Genomic DNA, 20,204 nt, shown 5'->3' with positions numbered 1-20,204 from the left:
TTATTTAAAAATATCACATTACCGTGAAAAAGGGTTTTAAAGTGAAAAATGAAACGCGCATCTGCCCAAAAAGTAACACTCCAAATTACTAAATAAATAATATAATATAACATATACATATATATATTTTTTTAACTACTAAAGTACAGGATTATTTTCTCATCGTAATTTAAAGCAAGTAGTCGCAATGTGTCTTGGTCTTGGTCGTCTTAACAAGAAATACCCGATTAAATTACATGGGGCGCGTGCCAAGCCGGGTCTACCAGCAAAGCGCTCGTGTTGTTCTCAACCCGCGTCTGGCTACGGATCAACGAGTCCAGCACACCGATCAAAAAGTATAATATACCTAGCAACTCTAATCTTTTCATTACAATCAATAGGGATAGCACCATGGCGTCACTCGATTAACGTTGACAAGATATAATCTATCATTTAATCATCGGGCAAATCCTGAAATAGGGATGAGTAGTCTTTTATATAAATTTTCATAGCACACATATATGTTGATGAGATACTACTGATTTTGTTACAGCACACAGTTCGTGTAGATTTCACGTGCCAGGATTATCCCAAGAGCAATCACTTAGCTAGTGGTTACTCTGCTGCCAGACAATATCACTGTCATCCGCTTTTACCAGCCAATCATTCAGCAATTTTAATTATTATTTGTTTATCTTAAGCTACAATATTACGCCCACCAGTACACTACCCCTGGTACAATATTACGCAAACAATTGTTACAGTTTCACTCGCTCATCTCATATATATTTGCTTAGCCCCCGTTATCGCCCTTTGATTTCAGGTGCGAGTAAACACAGGTGTTACCAATCCACTATTTATCAACCCCTATTACAGCATCTCACATAAATTCGCAGCCACTCAACCACATTATCCTGTTATATATATATATATATATATTTGATGTAATTAAAAATTTAATTGAAAACTGATAGTGAATCCGGAGTGATTACGGATTTTATTTGAATTTTAATTCACTTGGAGTTTCGGAGTTTTTACTTTTCACTCCGCTTATGGAGTAAATAGGGAGTTTGTCTTTTCTACGAAGTGATTTCGGAGTAATCTGGATTTTATTTCACTCTGATTCAGAACTTTAATATTAAATTATCCTTCGGAGTAAATTTTACTCCGAGGGGACTAAATAAATAAGAAGTCACCCCACATTTACTTCGAATTTAATCCGCATTCACTCTGCAATTTTTTCCAGTATATATTGATGCTAAAATAAATAAAATTCTGTCAAAATTTAAATTTTAAACAGGAAAAAAATATTTCTTGGGTAGAGAAAATTTTTTTTTTTCTGTGTATATTGAATCGAGTTGCAAGACAGAATTTATTTCAATTCAAAACAAAGTAATAAAATTGCTGGTAAAATTTTCTAGAATCCAAAAATTGAAGACTGAAAATAAATCCTCTAGTGTTAGTTCCCCATACTTGGATTTTACAGACCATCTAGAGGCAAGAAGAGATACAAAAATTATCAGTTGTGAAAAACGACCCGAAAATTATCAAGAAGATTCATATCTAGGTCAGCTAAATTTTTTTACCACGGCTAAGAATTTTTTAAAATGGACTTTAGCTCCTAGACAGTTTTTAGTCTCAATGAAACAATTTTAAATAATTTTACCATAAAAGTAGGTTTAATACACGATTCAAGTTTCAATTCGGGTACGCGATAGTGTTGAAAGATAACCTTGATTATTATTAAAAAGGATGATGAGAATGAGTATATGAGTCTGGGCCTTTATGTAAATACCGTGAATCCAATGGACTGTAAGTGTAAACTTATACTCGGTCGTGGGAGCTAGCCGTTAGACTGCAAGTTATCGAGAGAACGTTATATATACACATATATATATACTAAAAAAAGGGCCCAATAATGCCGCGTCAATGACTCTATATATAATACGTACAACTAAAATTGGTCAACTTGATCCTGGTATAGCTTGATGTGGTCGACTTCCTCTTCCTGTCAACTGGTAATGTCCTCATCGGAACTACAGTCAGGTGTCCGGCTTATGTCCAGTTGGATGTGATCCTAAAACACATGTAACATGATACAGGAGCATAGATGACAAATGGGTAGCACACTAAAATTCCTCACTTCTTATCTCCATTCTCGATTAATTACCCATTGACAAAAAGACCATAGATAAGAGATGACCCAGGATATTTGTTTTTCTTACACCCGTTTGTGCGGTTAAAATTATTAAAAGGTGTTACTATCTTGCGTACTGAGTTGTTGATCCACCTGATGGCACAATTATCGGTGTTAAACTTTGCGAAAGTTATTGGCCAAGGGAAGGCATTACGAGCGAATGATCCTGATGTTGACTTGTTACGATGAGGCAGGACCACCATGATCGCCGGGTGTCGTAATGCTATATCCCTATGGATCTTCCTGGGATCGTTGTGTTGATCGTCTAGCTATCGATTATCCTGTGTCCTGTTTCGTCCTCGAGGACGAGGACGAGCTGGGACGCGTGTTGCTGATCCATCTCACACATTGCGCCCGGTATTGCCGAGACGAGGACGGAGGGCCGAGTTTTCGAGTATTAAAAATAACTAACTGAGAAAAAAAATATTAAGTGTCACTTGGATATTTGTGTTAAAGACAAAGAAAGAAGAAGCGTCATTGGAGAAGCGGGTGCGACGTTGTTAGGAGTTGTAGTGGGGTTCGGACTGGACGATAGGTAGTCAAGTTAGGCTTGTCAGTCAGTCAAGGGGTGCGAATGAGTACGATTGAAGTGGTGGACTTTTCTTAGACAATTTGTTGTTATTATTATCACTGAGCCGAGTTCTCCATAGGACTCCATGGATTTAACGTGCCAGTTAAAATTTTTTTTATATATTTTATATACAGTTTATATATTTGAATTATATTGTTAATTGTTTCTTGAAATTGTGATAGCATGTGATTAATTTAAACCATCCCCACAGATGGATAAGATAATAAATATCAAGTGAAATAGTTTTGATGTTAATTGCAAGAGGTGCACGTGGAAAACGCATGGGTTTTGAACGGGTGAAACAACGCGCGGGTTTCCCGCGAAGCCCTTGACACACTGGTACTTTTCTCGACAGCAACATCAAGAATCCATGTGCTGATATTATTTATTTTTATTATTTTATTTATAAATTTATTTCTATTGTTAAATTAAAGTCGGGATTTATTTTTTTATATGAAGTATTAAAAAAAAAAATTATGATATCGGTATGAAAACGAAACAATGTAGTGTAGCTCAATAGTGTGGTTATTTATAAAGTATAAAAAATATAAAAAATAAAATATAACGAAACCCCGGGATTGGAGTTGCTGTTACCGTTGCCGGGACAACGACAAGGGGCTGGACCACGCATCCATGAGCTACAGCAGAAGGGAGGCTGAATACAAATTTACTGAAGAGTGTAGAGCTTTTGGTACAGGGGTGGTAGAGGATTGAGAGGCGAGGGGGTGCTTCCGGGGTAATAAACGATCCAGAAATTTAACAGAGATGGAGTTTCTGCAAAACCACCATTCAGCAAACAGCTCGGAACCGAGTTATACACTTGGTACAGGTGAGTTTATTATAAATAATCTAAGTATAAATAAAACCCGTTGTATCAATGATCAGTGTCAGTGTGTGTGTTCAACAGCTCTCGGATTATATTCATCTTCAGGATCGGTTGGAATCGAGGCGAATATTCCGAGTGGTCTTTGTGCCAATTCCTTGGGTGTTCTCGGTAGTGAGGATACTTTGACTGAAGATCATCATCATCATCATCATCATGAAGACGCGACTGCCGCGGCTATTGCACTAGGAACTCTGCAGGAGCTACAAGCTAGCCCGAGTGACGACATAAACGACCAGACGCATCACATACAAAATTCCGCCCAAGCTCAGGTTGTCGGGGAGTTTGGTGCTAATTTTTGGGTCGACGACATGGCTGGTTTTCCTTTGCCGCCTCTCGACTTAGATCCTTTACCCCCGGGATTATTCAGTCCCTGCTCGGCAACTTACAAGTGAGTTTAACTTTTTTATTCGATTGTAAGTTTTAAATAAATTATACCGATGTGATTTTTTTAAATCTAAAATGAAGCTGGGGATATACGAGATCAGATTGCGTACCGAGGTCGGGGAATCCCAATGGCGAAGGTGTTGCGGATGTTCTTCTTTCTTTGAAGCATGCTGTTGTACATCCCGGAAGTCCCACTAGTGGATACTACAGCCCGCCTAATACAAGTCATCATTATTCGCAAGATTACGGACAAAATTTAGCACCACCTCCAGTTCCTCCGAGTCATTACGCTACCGGGCCTGCTATGTCTGTTAATGTTTCGATGAACATGACCATGAATATGAACATGCATCCTGGGTAATTATTTAAATTATTTTAGGCACCATTAGATTGTTATTAATTTTAGTGTTGATAAATTTGGATATGAGTAAAATATTTTATCATCCTGACAGGTATGAGCAGAGTTATGCATCCGCGTGGGGCGTGGAGCCGCTGCTGAGTCCCGCCCCTCAATATAACCCCGTGCCTGAGCCGCAGACTAGGGTGAACCAAGTACCAGCCAATGGAATCATTGGATCACACACCCCTCATTCTCACCCCCATGCGCGACTGCAACCGACAAACGAGCACGCGCTCTGCGTTGCCTCGGGAGCTGTATCCAATTCCAGCGATGACAATGGCAGACCAAATTTATGTAGAATTTGTGGTAAAACTTATGCGCGACCTAGTACTTTGAAGACACACCTGAGAACTCATTCCGGGGAAAAACCATTTCGGTAGGAAATTTTATATTTTATAAGGGGTCACGGGAACTGATTTTGAATTTTGTTCTATCAGCCAATGATCAGAAATTTATTTTTTTCTAAAATTCTTATTTGTTTTGCATTTACCCCTAAAAAAAGTTTCATGTAAATTTCTTTGAGCAAAGAAAAAAATCTGACGTTTCCCCTCAAGTAAAAAATGAAAATATTTAGATGCTCTATTAAACAACAGCTTGATAATGATGATGTTACAGATGTCATGCCTGTTCGAAAGCATTCAGTCAAGCGGCAAATTTAACAGCACATGCCAGAACCCACTCTGGAGAAAAACCATTTCGTTGTCCAGTTTGTGATAGAAGATTTTCCCAAAGTAGTTCAGTTACGACGCACATGAGAACTCATTCTGGTGAACGTCCTTACCGGTAAATATTTACTGTCACCAAAATAAATACTCACCACTGACAATTTAAATTTTAAAAATAATTTAGGTGTAGATTTTGTAAGAAGGCGTTCTCGGATAGCTCGACATTGACGAAACATCTGAGAATTCATTCCGGGGAGAAGCCGTATCAGTGTAAATTGTGCTTACTAAGGTTCAGCCAGAGTGGAAATCTCAATAGGCATATGAGGGTCCACGGTGGCTCTTTAACGTGACATACCACAGACTGCTCGTTATTTGGTAAACTTAATAATAATAATAATAATAATTATAATAACAATAACCTTAATACAGAGTACGGTAGTCGGGTCCCTATTGGTATCCGACTAGGATCGAATACACAACGAAATAAATATTAAACTAAATAAAATAGAAGAAATTAATCAACTCGCGTCAACGAAATGATAAATTAAAATAACGCATTGATCTCAATGTTGCTGCTGCTGCTGCTTCAACTGGCGTCTGGAGAATGGATTAGTCTTAATCTTAAATTTATAAAAACTACAGTGATCTAGTTAATTAAATTATTGTGTAACTTATTGTTATAATTTACAGTCATGCTTAATTAGCGGAAAATAAATTTTTAAATAATTTGTAAGATAAAAAAAAAGTTGCGCTGGTCGAAGTAGAGGGTCAAAAAAAGAAAACGGTATCGGCTGCAGAAGCCCGCAACATTCACCACAGCACCGTTGATTATTGTACAAATATTGTATTTATTATAATAGATATTATTAATTATAATTAATATTAATGTTGCGGTTTTCACCACGTTCATATCTTGTCTTATTTATTTATCATTATATTATATTTTTATTTATTCCCCATCGATTTCCATTGCAATTATTTTCCTTTTCTCTGATGGCTCCCCTTGAGTCTCTCCCTCGTTTCTTTAATTTAAATTTGAATTTAAATTACTTTTTTCACTACCACATTCTTCGGAACAAATACGTGTATATATGCGTACATATATTATGTATATGCATTAAATTGTGTTGATAGAAAAAAATTTTAAAAAAGGGAAATATACAATTGATAAAAAAAAAAGTAACAAATTTCGTACATTATTGGGAATTATGTTTTTCTTCTTCATTTGAAACCCAACGTTAAAGTTTTAGGAAGAAGAAATGAGGCCTCTTGTGATAGATTTTTAATTATTAATTTAGTTTGTTGTAAAAATTGTTCCACACATTAATTTGCCTCTTTTTTATCACTAAATTTTAAATTATAAACACAATTTTTTTTAAATTTATGATTCTGAAGTTAGTAGACCACTAAAAATTTTTGGATTTTTTTTCAACAAATCAATTAAAAAAAAAAGAAAAACTAAAAACATGCACATATAGGAAATTAAAAAATTTATGGGTGCAATTTTTAAAATAATTTATCGTTTTTAAAAAAATAAAAAAATTTAGACCTCGGCTAACTTCAGTGTCATAACTTTTTTGTCTCGATATTTTCAAACTCATTTACACACCTCGCATTCTCTTACGCCGTCAACTAAATCTTTAATGATGTAACTGTATGAGTAAATAAGGATTTAAATTCTTGAAGAAAAAAACGTAAGCTTACGTACTTAGGAGTTTACTGCGAGTTAGCTCGTGGATGTTAATTAATTGTTGATATAAATTAAAAAAATACTAAAATCCAAGTGTTCGTACAAGGCGACTTTTAAAAATTTATCAGAGATATATAAATTTATTTATTGCGTGTACATGTACGTGTGTGTGATGTTTAATGTTTCAATTAAATATTCCTTATTAATTTTTTAAAATAATTTCTCATACAATCACTATCTCGTTAACGATCAAAGCTTCTCACTCTCAGTAGCATTAAGTGTTGGAATTATTAATTTATTGTGCACAACAAGTGGTTTGAAAAATTATCTAAATGATTTATCGCATTAATTGTTTATTTACTCTGCAATTATTTTGATAAATCAATAAAATAATTGAATAGTAAATCGGATACATTTTTACCAAGAGACAATCGATCGCTAACAGATTAATGTTTGACAAAAAAAAAAAATAATAATTAAGGTAAAAGACCTAGTACCCTTCACTTCATGTATTTGTTCATTTATATTTAGTAAAATTTGATAAATATAGATATACAAATACATAAGTGATCGGGTACTGAGTCTCTCCCTTACAGATTATGAAGTCGATCCATAAAATCTTAAAAAAAAATTTTTTTTACTGTACCGATCACGATTTCTTGCTGCTGGCATCGCTTAATTTTTAATTTCCTGTTTATTAATTAAATAAAATTTTTTTATGGATACCGTTGGCACTAAAGCCGCGATGGTAGTTGCATATCCATTATATAATAATAATAAATCATTAAATTAAAATTAAAAGTTTGAAAAAACAAAAAAAAAATAATAGACACTAAAAAAAGATGTCGGTCTCTAAAATAAATTTTTTTAAAAGTTGTTTTTTTTTATTATCAATTATTAATTAGTAAATTTATTCATCATCGAAAAATTGTCTATCATAATGACGTTTATATCAGTGATATATAATAATCATCATGTTAATAATATATTTAAGTTGTAATATCGCATTAAACTTACTTAATATAATAATTACTCATAATTATAACTATCAATTATTAAAACTTGCATTTAATAGCATTCTTACACGCTCATACTGTCACACTTTTGCATCGTTAAACGTTTTTTTCATTTTTTTTTCCAGCAATTGTTTATTACTACGTCACGCACACAAAATTATTTTAATAATCAATACAAATAATTTTCTTATCATTTTTTTTTTCTTTTTTTATAATTGAAAAGGACAAAAATTTGTTATACTATTGGGTGTCGCTGTCTACCATCGCGGTAACCCACAAATAATTATTTTTAAATATTTTTTTTTCTTCCCTATAACAGATTAATTGATGCATGAAAACCATGGGAGGAAGTATAGGATTGGATCGATAAAAATAAGAGATCTATTTAAATAATAAAGTTAAAGTTAATAATAATACAGTTTTACATTCGCAATTGTGATAACTACAAATACTTAAAATGAATTTCAACTGTACATTGGGTGAATTGTAATAATTAATTACATTATTCACTAATTAATCACAGTTGCGAATATATAACAATTTAAATTTAAAATAATATTTTTTTTAAATGTCTCAAGACAACTTATACGCGGGAAAAAAAATTAAATCGTTTTACTCACGCATATCACTTGCTCATTGATATTATTTATATATTTATATATATAGAATTAACATTAATATAAGTTTTAATATTTAATTGTACGATTCTTTCAAACATTCAAATTTTATATTATTATATATTCCCATCATGTTTCTTCATTTTTTAATTCTCTTAATTTTTTTTTTTATTTTATTTTTTTTTTTTTTTTTATTTTTTTTCACATCACTATCTTATATACTATCGCTTAGCATTTCTAATTATTTTATTTTATTTACTTCCATTAGAATCGATCCCACCTCCTCCCACTAGTGAATAGTATGGCCAAAAAAAAAAAATAAAAACAAAATGTTAGTGCATGATAATCGTATATTAATTATACAATAAAAAATAAAAAATAATTAATTTATATTGATATGGGTGAACCAACATTGTCGATTTATGAAATTAAAAACGGCGAGGAAGCTTTTTATTACTAAAATTATGATAATAATAATAATAATAATAATAATATAATTAATAATTAAAAAAAAAAAAATTAATGATAATTAATATATATATATGTATGTATACATATAGACATTGTGTATTTTTATATGCCAATTTACACAAGTTGTCGATAGGCGATGCCGCAGAATCAAGAGGGAATCGCTTTAATTTTGTGCCGTAATTAATTTCCACAATTTAATTACTAGAAGAAAAAAAAAAAATACACAACATTACTGCCAGAGATTCACGAACGCAAAAGCAAACGCACTCTCTTCTTATTTTTTAAATCCTCGCACACAAATTCAATCATTTCTTAACATCTCTGCTTTTTTTTTTTTTTTTTTAATTTATTTTTATTTTATTATTTTTTTTTTTATTTCCACTGTCTTACACACTATTAGGTCATACTTAAATTCTCTCTTGCTCTCTTTAATTTTAATTCTTACTCTCCCACTCTTTCATTCTCTCATCTCCGCTCTCGTTCTTACTTTCCTTATACTTATATCTCGGAAGCAGTAGACAGATTTTGGAATACATTTCTTCACAATAATGCACTGTCAATTGTAAATGATGTTGGCGTTTTTTTTTTATTTTCGTTTTAGTTTAATAAAAGTGTCATAATTTATTACCTCATGAACATTTTGTTTTATTTATTTATTTACTTTTTTTTTTATATTTATTTAAATATTAAATTTTTCCATTTGCTGTTGTTGTGGTTGTGGTTGTTGTTAGTTCTGTCGATCGTCGAGTGTCAAATAGAGGGTGATGTTGGTCACGGTCGACAGTCCCGGTGCACTGTGGGTGATTTCTTATAACTCATGATCATGATGCATATGGATGGTTAAGGGAGGAGATTAGGTCGGAGGATGATGGAGGTGGTGGTGGTGGTGCTGAAAGTTGTTGATATCGTTGGGGGGTTCAAGGTCAACGAGGACTCGGAGCAGGTGGACTTGGCCGGGGGTCAGGCTCGCTCACTATGCTGTGTGGTAGACCAGGTAATCCAGCAGTAGGTGGGGCTGATGCTGGACCCCCGGCACCGGTACCGCCTACCGTTGGACCCGCGGGACCGGTAGGACCGGCATTGCCACCTCCCGCCGAAGAATTTGGACCAGCACTACTAGCAACGCCAACGGCGGAATGACTTCCAGGTGGTGGAGGTGCTGAATCGTGGGGCGTCGTCGAATGTGCCTGTTGAATTGGTAATGTTCCCGCATAGTATCCACCGTTGATTGCCTCAGGGTAGCTGCTGGAGAAAGTCAAAACAAATCGGCCACTTCGATAAATCGCTTATTACTAAGTGCCCAATCGATTTTTTAAAAAAAAAAATTCAACGGCAAATATGTTAATATTTTATCTCTATTTTTACTTTTTCTTACAAACGACTTGTCTCTCAAGAAAAAAAATTTATCACATCAATATTTTTTTTTGTTTTTTTTTTTTTTTAAACTTTAAAAATCCCAATGCAAGCAAAGCCACATAAGCGTAATTTAAAAATTGGGTCCTTAGTGATCCTACGTCTTACTTTCGGCTTGTTTGATTGAGTACGATTGTTATTTTTTTTTTTTTTTTTTTTTTTTTAATATATAAATATATATGTATATATATTTATTTTTGTTTTTCATCGTCATTTAACTCGTCTTAAAAGTCTTACCCGGTGGAAGAGTGGAAATATTCCTTATTCACGCAGTTTCTCAAGCAGTCGGGAATACGTCCAACGATAGCTCGTCGTATCTCACTCGCAGCCATTTCACGAAGTTCCGAGCAGCTTGCATCACTGTAAAATGCCGCATGTGGTGTACACAATAAATTGGGGGCATCCTTCAACGGACCTGAATATAAAATATAAATAAATAATTAATTAATGCTTAATTTATCCATTAAAAATAATATTTTTGTTCTTTATACTACGCTCGTGGTCATTCAAATGAAAGCGTTACGGCAAGGATATAAATGGAAAGTGAATTAGGAAGTAAATTAGTCAAATGTGTGTAGGACCGTTAGGCTAGGCCAGATAAGACTCACATTGCGCATTGGACTGACCCTGAAAGACATTGTACGGTTCATTTTCATGAACGTCAAGGGCTGCCGCACGAATTCTTCCCTGTTTCAGTGCAGCCGCCAACGCATCATCATCAACCAGACCTCCTCGGGCTGTGTTTACTAAAAATGCCCCAGGTCTCATCTGAAATAAACTCAACAATTAGTCAATCACATCATTATCCAAATAAAATACGCAAATTAATTAATTAATCAATTAATGATCTACCTGTTTGATAGTGAATTCGTTAATTAAGTGATGATTGTGTTCATTCAAGGTACAGTGTAGAGATACACAATCCGATTGATAAAGCAAATCTTGTAGTGTATAAACTCTAGTAAGTCCAAGCGATTTTTCAATACCATCTGGAAGATATGGGTCATAAAACATGACGATAAATCCAAAGGCTTTGGCGCGCAAGGCGACTGCTGATCCAATTCTCCCTAAGCCTACAATGCCGAGAGTATCTCCTCGTATCCTGGCGCATCCTTGTGCTGCTTCTCGCACCTGTGATAAATTATTGTTATCATTATCATTACCATCATTATTACTTAATATTCAAATTTTTAAATTATTTAAATTACCTGTTCAGGACCAGTAAATTTTTTTCCCTCTCGGACCATGTTCGCCAGCCAGTACGTACGTCGATATAGGTTCAAAATAAGACAAAGTGTCGTATCGGCAACTTCTTCAACACCATAACCGGGTACATTACAAACCGCGATACCCAATTCCCCAGCAGCTTTGACATCAATATTGTCAACGCCAGATCCAATTCTCACAATTATTCTTAAGGTTTTAAATTTCTCCAGATCTTCTTTTGTCAAAATAATTGTGTGCCACATCAAAGCTCCAACAGCTTCATTTAGTACCTGATAAAAACAATTAATTACGTTATTGTCTAACAATAATTGCATTACTATTGTTATTAATTTAGAATTAATTAGTAAAATACCTTTTCGTGTATCTCAGATGTGGATTGTGCATCACAAAATGCGACAGTAGCAACGTCTTTTAAAATAGGCATCTCAATGGAACAATCTCGTCCGTCAAGTAGAGCAACCAACGGGCGAGTTTGGATGGGCCCATTGGCAATTGGGCCCCTCATAGTATCCATTCGAGGGCGTTTCGTCAACATCTTCCGTTTGTCCATCGGTCAAACAGCCCCCCCTATTTTAAAATCTCTCACTTTTACAATTATATTTATAATATTATTTATTTATTTATTTAAAATATAAAATAATAAAAAAAAACAACGTCCACCAATCCAAACAATAATAATAGTCTTGAATTAAAAAAAAAAAAACCAACACTATATTGGTTAGTTCGTCATGAAACACTTGGGTCGACAATTATTATTAAATAAATAAAAAAAAAAATAAAAAATAAAAAAAAAAAAAAACACTAATAAATTATTTAATTCCACACTTATTAATTTATATGCTTTGTCACACAGATTGTTTCTTCAGCACCAATGTATTGTATATTTGCGAAGGTGAGTCGTCTAATCTCCAATACATCACGAATTTTTGTTTACCGACTCCTGTAACAATTCAAAAAAATAATAACATTTAATAATCACTCGTAATATTTGTAAATAAATTAATATACACATAATTAATTATTAGAACTAATGATTAAATTAAAAAAAAAAAAAAAAAAAACAACAGGACACGACAATTGAATATTTTAAGATGCTAGAATTTTTAACCAGTGGTGAAAGTGAGAAGTGAGAAGTAAAACAGATTTGAGGTTACCTCAAGCGCGCCGGCTTCTGACAAACTAAATTTAATGATTTAATTAATCAACTGCCACTCATTTAATAAAACTAATTATTTAAAAATTGTTAAATAATTAATTAATTAGTAATATTATTAAATAAGTTGTTTAATTACAATAGTAAAACCGGTCAGACGTCACACACTCACTGTTCCGTATCCAGAGGCTACTGGCTGGGGCTGATGTTTTTTGAATTACACGTATACAAGACTGGCGTTGGTCAACGTTGAGATCAATGTTTTTAGGTAATGTTACAATTATTAACTCATGTTCGATATCCCTTTTACACTTAACGTGATAAGCAATCAACTAATTAAAAATTTATAATTATGGAAAAAAAAACAATTTTTGTTTCAAATGAATATTTTTTCAAATAATTGCGCGGTAATATTCCATTGAGTTTCAAATTTAAATTATTTATATAAAATATGTATGTATGTACCTTTATCTTTTTATTTATGATATTTTATTCGAGATTGTAAACCCGTGCGCGCTTTTGCTCATCGGAAAATGCCGGATTTGCTGACACGTGGCGCCATCCTATACGCATTTATTTAGTATGTGTATATGCTACATTCATTACTTTATTTCATTAATATTTTCGTTTTCAAGGTATTTTTTTTTATTTATTTACTTATTATTATATTTATTATTATTATTATTATTATTATTATTTTTTTTTTTTTTTTTTTTTTTTTTTTTTTTTTTTCAAAGTTGGTTTGAACGCCGCTGGGTTGGATCCAGCAACAGGCGATCCCATTAAACGATTAAACGATAATGTATTACAAGCGACTTAAACGACAATTACGTGGCAATTCAAATTATTTTATTGTATTTATTTATTTATTTATTTTTTTTTTTTAAAGAATACCAATTGTATTGATGTTTGGGATTTGAAACAAATGAATTTATTAAAAGTAATTAATAAATTTAAATTTATAAAAATAAAATGGCGACAAACTAAAATGTCAATCCTCTATCGACTTTAATCTTCTTATCAATATAATCCGATGAGTTACTTAAAAATGTAACGGATATTATCGATAGGATGTCTTATGAATGAGCTAATATATAAAAATAATTTAATAAGCTTACAAAGAAAAAAAAAAATTTGAAATCTACAGTAATTTTTGTGATTAAATGAAATAAGTGAATGTAGCAGACAAATTTAAAATTATTTATAATTGGATAAATAATCGATGAAATAAAATTTTTAAAAAATGCGCATTTTAAAAATTTAAAAATTAATATGTGCATTTTTTATAAATTTTATTTTTTTATTTATTTATAATTTTAAATTTGTCTGCTACAATCACACTTACAATAATGAGTGACAATTTTTGAATTCCATATAAAAAATTTAAATAATAAAATTTAAAAAAATGCATGTACGGAATTTTGAATCATCAATGTGCATTTTTTTATTTTTATTTTATAAACATTTCAATTTATTATTTTAAAATATTTAAAATTGTCAGGTGACCGCTAACTTTACTATCATAAGTTAATATTGAATTTTATTTAAAAAAAAAATATATATATTGTTATCTTAGTATATTTCTTTTTTATACAAAACATATGTAATGAAAAGATATATTCTACAGGAACTATAAAATGTGATTGGTGGTTGACTCAGCGAGATCTGCAGAACTCGATACTAACGCAGAGTGTGCAAACTCAAGCACTTTGACTTGACTCGGGCACATGTTGTGCCAAGTCAGGGAAAACGCAAGCATCCGTATGAATAAAAAAAACGATAAAGAAAATAAACGAGAGAAGATAAAGAGAGATAAAGATGAGGAAGGATTAGAGTATACAAAAATAACCGGAGATTAAATTCTTGCAATGACAAGTGAGAAATAGTTAATTATCCGGAAGTGTGGTAATGAATATAAGTTGATCTGGCATTATAAAATAGAAATTCAATTGTGGAGTAGCATAAATATATAAACTGCAGGTATATCTATTAAATACCTTTGGAGCAAACAGTAGTAAATGTTCCGGCACTCAATACAAGTTTCAATTCAACTCGAACTCTTGATCTAGGTGTAGCAGGAGAGTTTTTCCAGGTTTACAGGGGTGAGGGCTGAGAGGTAAAGCATCAAGCTTGGAATTAAGAGGGGAGATAGCCGTCCAGTACGAGGGCGAAGTTATCCAATTATTGTCTAACCAGGGAGCAACTTTGCTTCACCAACTGAGAGAGTGAGAAAGTAAAAGGGAGAGAGTAAGAGAGGGAGCCCACTCGCTAGTTAGAGGGCATGAGGAAAGAGATTTACCCCTACTATACCGTCATCAGCATTCTGCCACCCCCGTAGCGGCAATAAACTAAAAGTTTGTTCTCGGTACTTGTTTCGTTACATTCTACCAGGTGACATAAACAATAATTCATCAATTAAATCAACAATAATATTTTCTTTAAACTTTTCAGGACAAACTTTATACGGTACTTGTAGATTAATATCACTGACACGGACCCGCTGGCTGGACAACTGGATATACCGAAAGACTTTAAACGAGTAGTGATAGTAGTAGTAGTTAACGAAAAAATAAAATGAAATAAACTAAGGTAAGGTAAAGAGGCAGGGTACCGACTACTTAAAGTTTGCGGAAAGTTTAGTTTGGCAGCAAAGTTAACTCAGTTGAGTTCTCTCGCTAAAGCAAAACTTTACTTCTCCCACTCTCTTTCCTCATGACTCTTTTCTAAATCGAAAGCGTAATTCTCTGGCCGTTATAGAGACACGTCACGGGATATATGTCTTTGTTGTTTTTTTTTTTTTTATTTTATTTTATTTTTTTAAATTCTCAATTACAATGTCCCCGACATAATGACGGAGTGTTTAAACAAAGACTACTATATAAATATATAATGACGTAGCGGGACATAACATATACAGCAGGGTGAGATTAAGTGTGAAAAACATAAAAGGTTGTATTTGGGAGTAAAGAATAGACGGTAGTGTAACGCGTTGAGAGAAGTACATATACATAGTAAAGCCTGATACTTTGATGGAGTTTCTCGTGGTGGAATGGCATCTTGACTCATAGTATAGTTGAGTGTGGCAAGCAATGGCCGGCCCGATCGATGTCCCGGCAACTTCCCACCCTCGACAGTCGGTGTAGCTCGTCGTCGTCGTCGTCGTAGTCTCTCCCTCTTTTACTCTCTACTATTTCTCTCTCACTCACTCTCTCTTTATACTCTTCACTCTTCTCTCATCGCTCTTCGCCCTTCTCACATCCTAGCCTGTTCCGCCATCGGCCCCTCCTCACCCAGACTCTTCCGCGAAATCCCGGAGAGCTGCTTACCGCTCGATTCTGTTTACAATGGATGCGCTACCCTTCCATTACATATAACTAACTCATATATACATATATATGTGTACATACAATATGCCATTCCATTCGCATTTATGCTCTTCTCATGTAGCTGCACTCCCTCTCTCTCTCTCTCATCTCAACTGAGTTTACGTAAAGACGGGAAAGTAGGTAAGCACAGAACTGAGGAGCAAGTATATAACGGCGACCAAATAGCCGTAGGGAGGTGAATAATAGTGATGGTGATGACTATCCGTGGTTTAATGTCTTTGAGAGGTTGTCTCAGGTCAGTTAGCCTGCATAAAAGAAACTGAAAGAGCACGCATCAGTAGCAAAAAAAAAATCACTTCGTTTTCTCTTTTTTTTTATAATGAAGAGGATGGAAAAATTAGTTAGTCAATCGAAATGTATAAATGAAAATGTGTACCAGAAGATCGGAACGTTTTTCGCGAAACAGAAAATGAAAAAAAAAATTACTGGATCTAGATTTCCGGAATGTCGCATGAGTGCTGGTCAGCCGAAAATTGCAGCCACTCCAAATTAGCCCCAGTCACCTTAAGCAGCAAAATAACAAATTTTTTAAATTATCATTGCGTGAAAAACGTTTTGATCTTCAGGTACATAATGAAAATAATATCAGGATAATTACATTATCACAAGTACTCTCTGAGAGGATATGAATTGAGTAAAGATATTGATGATTAATACAAAATGATAAAGGGCGAGGGCACCTGTTACAACTTAAATCGTTTATAAAGAAACGTTAAAACAGTTGCGGAAGCATTATCTCCGCCGGATATATTCAAACTCTATCTCTTTCTCGTTAATGCTTACTCTCTGATATAACCTCCGGAAGCTGTTCTGATAAAATTTATACACCATCTCAATAAGGCTATTTTTTTTTTTTTTTAATATCAATATAATTCCTAAGGGTTAAATATTTTTTTTAAAATTTATGCTACAAACTTTTTTCATTATCGATTGACCAACTTTTGTACCGTATTATTGTTATTGTATAAAGTTTTAATGTCCATTGTTACGCTGATATTTTTCTTTAAAAAAATCTAAAATGTATCATATATATAAAAGTAATAAAATAACATAAGTATGAAGAAAAAAAAAATGTTGCGTAGCAAATGCAGGTCAGTTCATTGCTGAATAAGCAGTTACCGTTGTCACCCGGTGTTGTTGTCGTCGTCAACGTCGTCGTCTACGTTGAGTAAATTACGTAAGGCCAGTGTAGTATAGAACAAGAGCTTGTTTGAATACTAAAGGCTTTCCTCGTTTTAGCCACTAGTGTTTCACTGGGTTGCAATAAGAGTATGCTGGGTATGCTATATAATATATGTACATGCTGATCTAAACACATTTATAAATGCGCGGGTACACGCAATAGTCTGTACATGTATAGCAGTATGTACACATATATACATATTATTATATATATATATATATAACAGTAGTTGATACTGAAGCAAGTGAAGAGAAGAGAGGAACAAACTTGAAACTTGGTTTTATAGTGGGGGAGATTCAATGAAGGGTAAAGCAAGTGCGACATTGTGCCACTCAAGTGGCGTTTATTTTGCGTTTAGTTTGGCGAAAGTTACGCAAAGATTTATCCGAGGTCACCATTATCCAGTTTCGAGTTTAAATGAGATCTAGGCTACTTCGCTGTGTATAGAGCAATCTTTTTAACGATCAACGTTGCTTTGACCTTTAACCTTTACATTTTCAATAAATACATACATATATGTATATATATATTTTATATTTATACATATATGTACATGACATGAGTTCATGTGCACTAAATACCGGAGTAATAAATTTCCAATATATCATTTTTATTTTTATAATAGATTTATGGTTTAGTGGAATAAACTTTTTATTTATGTATTAAATTTTTTTTATTTTCAGTTCGCACTTTGTGCTTTGTACTGAAATTATAAATTATATGTATCAAGAGAAAAAATATGAAGAGACTGGATGTTGATCGAAGTGACGCATGTTCTAGAAGCGTCCCTGCGAGTTCATTGGTCACCATTTACTTGAAGAGATAAATTGCTAGGCCAGTGAGTCACGTCACTGTAGCTTTGGTCTCTTTACTCTTGACGTGACATATTCAAGAGCGTCATTGTCGGTGTGTGTAATTAACGCAATGGATTGTCACATGTCATCGTCAAATGTATATACATATATACATATATATCTAGAGTATCTCGCAATTCGCCTTCGGCATTTGCACGATAAAAACTCGAAAAACGTTTCTATGCCGTTATAATTATAATTATCGTAATTATTATTATTGTAGTCATGAATATAACAATTTGTCCTGAGAATAAAATTTCAAAACTGATAATTGTTATCAAAACAAAGAAAAAAATATGATAATTAAAACAAAAATTGTTTGCATTTAAAATTTAAAAAACAGTATTGATGACGTGTGCACAATTTATCAATTGGTAAATCGTCAATTACTTAAAATATATGCATACATATAGAGGTATAATAAAAAATATATAAAATAAATAAATATTGAGGACAAAGAAGCGGGGATATATAACGTAGGGTTTTTCAGGGACAGGTGAAAAACAGTGACGGGATAATGGAGGCTTAGTGACCGCCCGTCCGCGTGCAATTCGAAAGAAGAATAAAAAAGAAAGGCCTCTCGACGCGCTTGGCGTCTCCCGACTGACTACACAAAACCAAAGACTCCCTCCCGTTCTTTACATTAGACCACATATGTATATATTTATATAAATGTGTGTATAAATGTATACATACAATAAATAAATACATACATAAGTTATACCCTCTCGCTCATTCTTCACTTCTTCTTCCACATATTCATGCACACGCATTACACATATGTCCAGTGTAGTGTACATATACTGTAAGTATCATATATTTTAAAGCAAAGCCACACTCGCGCTTCGTCTCAACTCCTGACTTGTCTACTCTTCTGTTCTCTTTCATTTCGTTCCATTCTCTTGATTCTCTCCATCTTCAATACAACAACCAACTCTACAGCACTTATTTTTTTCTCTCTCTGTCTCCTCTCTCCCACACTCTCTCATACCGTGTGGTCACGATCTTACAATCTCCATCGTAACGTTCAAATGTCGTGATGTATATACCACACAGGGGCACGCGCACTAAACACGCGTGCACACGCATATAATATACACACGCATATATTAACTCTCTCTCACATTATTATCGTGGTCGTGCTCGTTGTCGTATTATTCGTACTCGTCGTCGTTTTCATCGTATCGCGGAGAAAGGCGCGCGGAATTTTTCGCGCTCGGTCTATGGACCTTTTTCATATCCAATATATATTTAATATACACACATACATCCACCCATATATACGTACCTATAAATATATAAAATGATGATAAAAAACCTGAGCTGCAAATGTATATATACATATATATGACCGACACATTAATATCATACAGAAACTATAGAAAATGCCTGTACCTATCTACATTTACAATAGATCCAACATAAAACATCTAGCTCGGTATTATCATGATGAGTATTTAGATTTGATAAATAAATAAATATTTGTATAATAAATTTACAAACCTGTCGGGAATTTATTAGACCGTTGATTTAGAGTCCACACGAATCTTGAATTATCTTCCAACACCGCGTCACTTACAATATCACAATATTCACTCACACGGCGTTCTTCCCTCCCGGCGTATAAAGCCGCCGCCACTAGTTTTCTATCTCTGTCTTACTCTTGTAAAATTAGCCGCCTTGCTGCTGGATACACCTCACCAGACTTTATTAACAATCTAATAAATGTTTGTTTATTAGATAAACGCTGTTGGAAATAATTGGTAGCTATGGGTCCTGGGCTGTCGTGCACCCGCCCGACACCCTAAAACACCTTAAAACGTAAACGATATGCGAGAAAAAAACGCGTTAGATTCTCCAACGACTGATGCCTCGCGACTCTCTCCCTCACTGGAGGAAAATGGCGGCCCCCGGACGCCCGAGTGACTCGCGCGCGCCACCGACTTTATCCGTCTCTCCCCGACACACACCGATTGTTGCCGAATAAAACCGACAATTACTTAATAATATTGTTATTTTATTGTTTATACTTAAATTTTGATTGCTGAATTATCACTGGTGCACTTGACTTTATTATTTACTTTTATTTAAGTCTATAATCTAAGGATAGTA

General features: G+C 33.6%; 2 protein-coding genes and 1 long non-coding RNA gene across 13 annotated transcripts; 2 read left to right on the top strand and 1 right to left on the bottom strand.

Moving 5' to 3' along the window:
• The first annotated feature begins 3,512 nt into the window (after nt 1-3,512).
• On the top strand, nt 3,513-5,432 carry LOC103570015 (protein glass-like). The gene is made up of 6 exons (XM_008547602.1): nt 3,513-3,576; nt 3,679-4,021; nt 4,099-4,374; nt 4,470-4,793; nt 5,033-5,200; nt 5,267-5,432. Exons 1-6 carry the CDS (start codon nt 3,513-3,515, stop codon nt 5,430-5,432), a joined length of 1,341 nt encoding a protein of 446 aa, XP_008545824.1.
• Nucleotides 5,433-9,201: 3,769 nt separating this feature from the next.
• LOC103570017 (C-terminal-binding protein) lies at nt 9,202-19,977 on the bottom strand. Of its 7 annotated transcripts, none has more exons than XM_008547604.3 (7): nt 19,596-19,977; nt 11,869-12,456; nt 11,498-11,785; nt 11,142-11,420; nt 10,898-11,057; nt 10,527-10,704; nt 9,202-10,118 (listed from the first exon to the last, which is right to left on the bottom strand). In XM_008547604.3, exons 2-7 carry the CDS (start codon nt 12,064-12,066, stop codon nt 9,800-9,802), a joined length of 1,422 nt encoding a protein of 473 aa, XP_008545826.1. In that variant the 5' UTR covers nt 12,067-12,456; nt 19,596-19,977; the 3' UTR covers nt 9,202-9,799. The 7 variants fall into 7 exon arrangements, with proteins under 7 accessions (XP_008545826.1, XP_053598395.1, XP_008545825.1 ...); XM_053742420.1 differs by having other exon boundaries at nt 9,202-10,121; nt 10,916-11,057; XM_008547603.3 differs by having other exon boundaries at nt 9,202-10,121; nt 19,596-19,976.
• On the top strand, nt 12,996-19,566 carry LOC103570016 (uncharacterized). 5 transcript variants are annotated; one of them, XR_548960.3, is made up of 7 exons: nt 12,996-13,076; nt 13,168-13,304; nt 14,297-14,649; nt 14,739-15,060; nt 15,121-15,258; nt 17,922-18,507; nt 18,583-19,566. It is a non-coding gene; the product is annotated as an uncharacterized LOC103570016 (long non-coding RNA). The 5 variants fall into 5 exon arrangements; XR_548959.3 differs by having other exon boundaries at nt 17,922-19,566; XR_548961.3 differs by lacking the exons at nt 17,922-18,507; nt 18,583-19,566 and adding an exon at nt 13,407-13,609 and having other exon boundaries at nt 15,121-17,898.
• Nucleotides 19,978-20,204: the final 227 nt, after the last annotated feature.

Source organism: Microplitis demolitor, chromosome 10 (genome assembly GCF_026212275.2).
Source record: "Microplitis demolitor isolate Queensland-Clemson2020A chromosome 10, iyMicDemo2.1a, whole genome shotgun sequence".
Classification (NCBI taxonomy): Eukaryota; Metazoa; Arthropoda; class Insecta; order Hymenoptera; family Braconidae; genus Microplitis; species Microplitis demolitor.
Note: the sequence above shows the minus strand (reverse complement) of the source record. Positions and strands in the feature narration are given on the sequence as shown.

Coding starts and splice junctions, on each gene's coding strand:
- LOC103570015 (XM_008547602.1), top strand. CDS start 3,513: ATGGAGTTTCTGCAAAACCACCATTCAGCAAACAGCTCGGAACCGAGT. Junction 4,375..4,469: donor AATATGAACATGCATCCTGG/GTAATTATTTAA, acceptor TCATCCTGACAG/GTATGAGCAGAGTTATGCAT. Junction 4,794..5,032: donor TCCGGGGAAAAACCATTTCG/GTAGGAAATTTT, acceptor ATGATGTTACAG/ATGTCATGCCTGTTCGAAAG.
- LOC103570017 (XM_008547603.3), bottom strand. CDS start 12,066: ATGGACAAACGGAAGATGTTGACGAAACGCCCTCGAATGGATACTATG. Junction 11,058..11,141: donor ACGAATTCACTATCAAACAG/GTAGATCATTAA, acceptor AGTTTATTTCAG/ATGAGACCTGGGGCATTTTT. Junction 10,705..10,897: donor GGGTCAGTCCAATGCGCAAT/GTGAGTCTTATC, acceptor TTTTATATTCAG/GTCCGTTGAAGGATGCCCCC.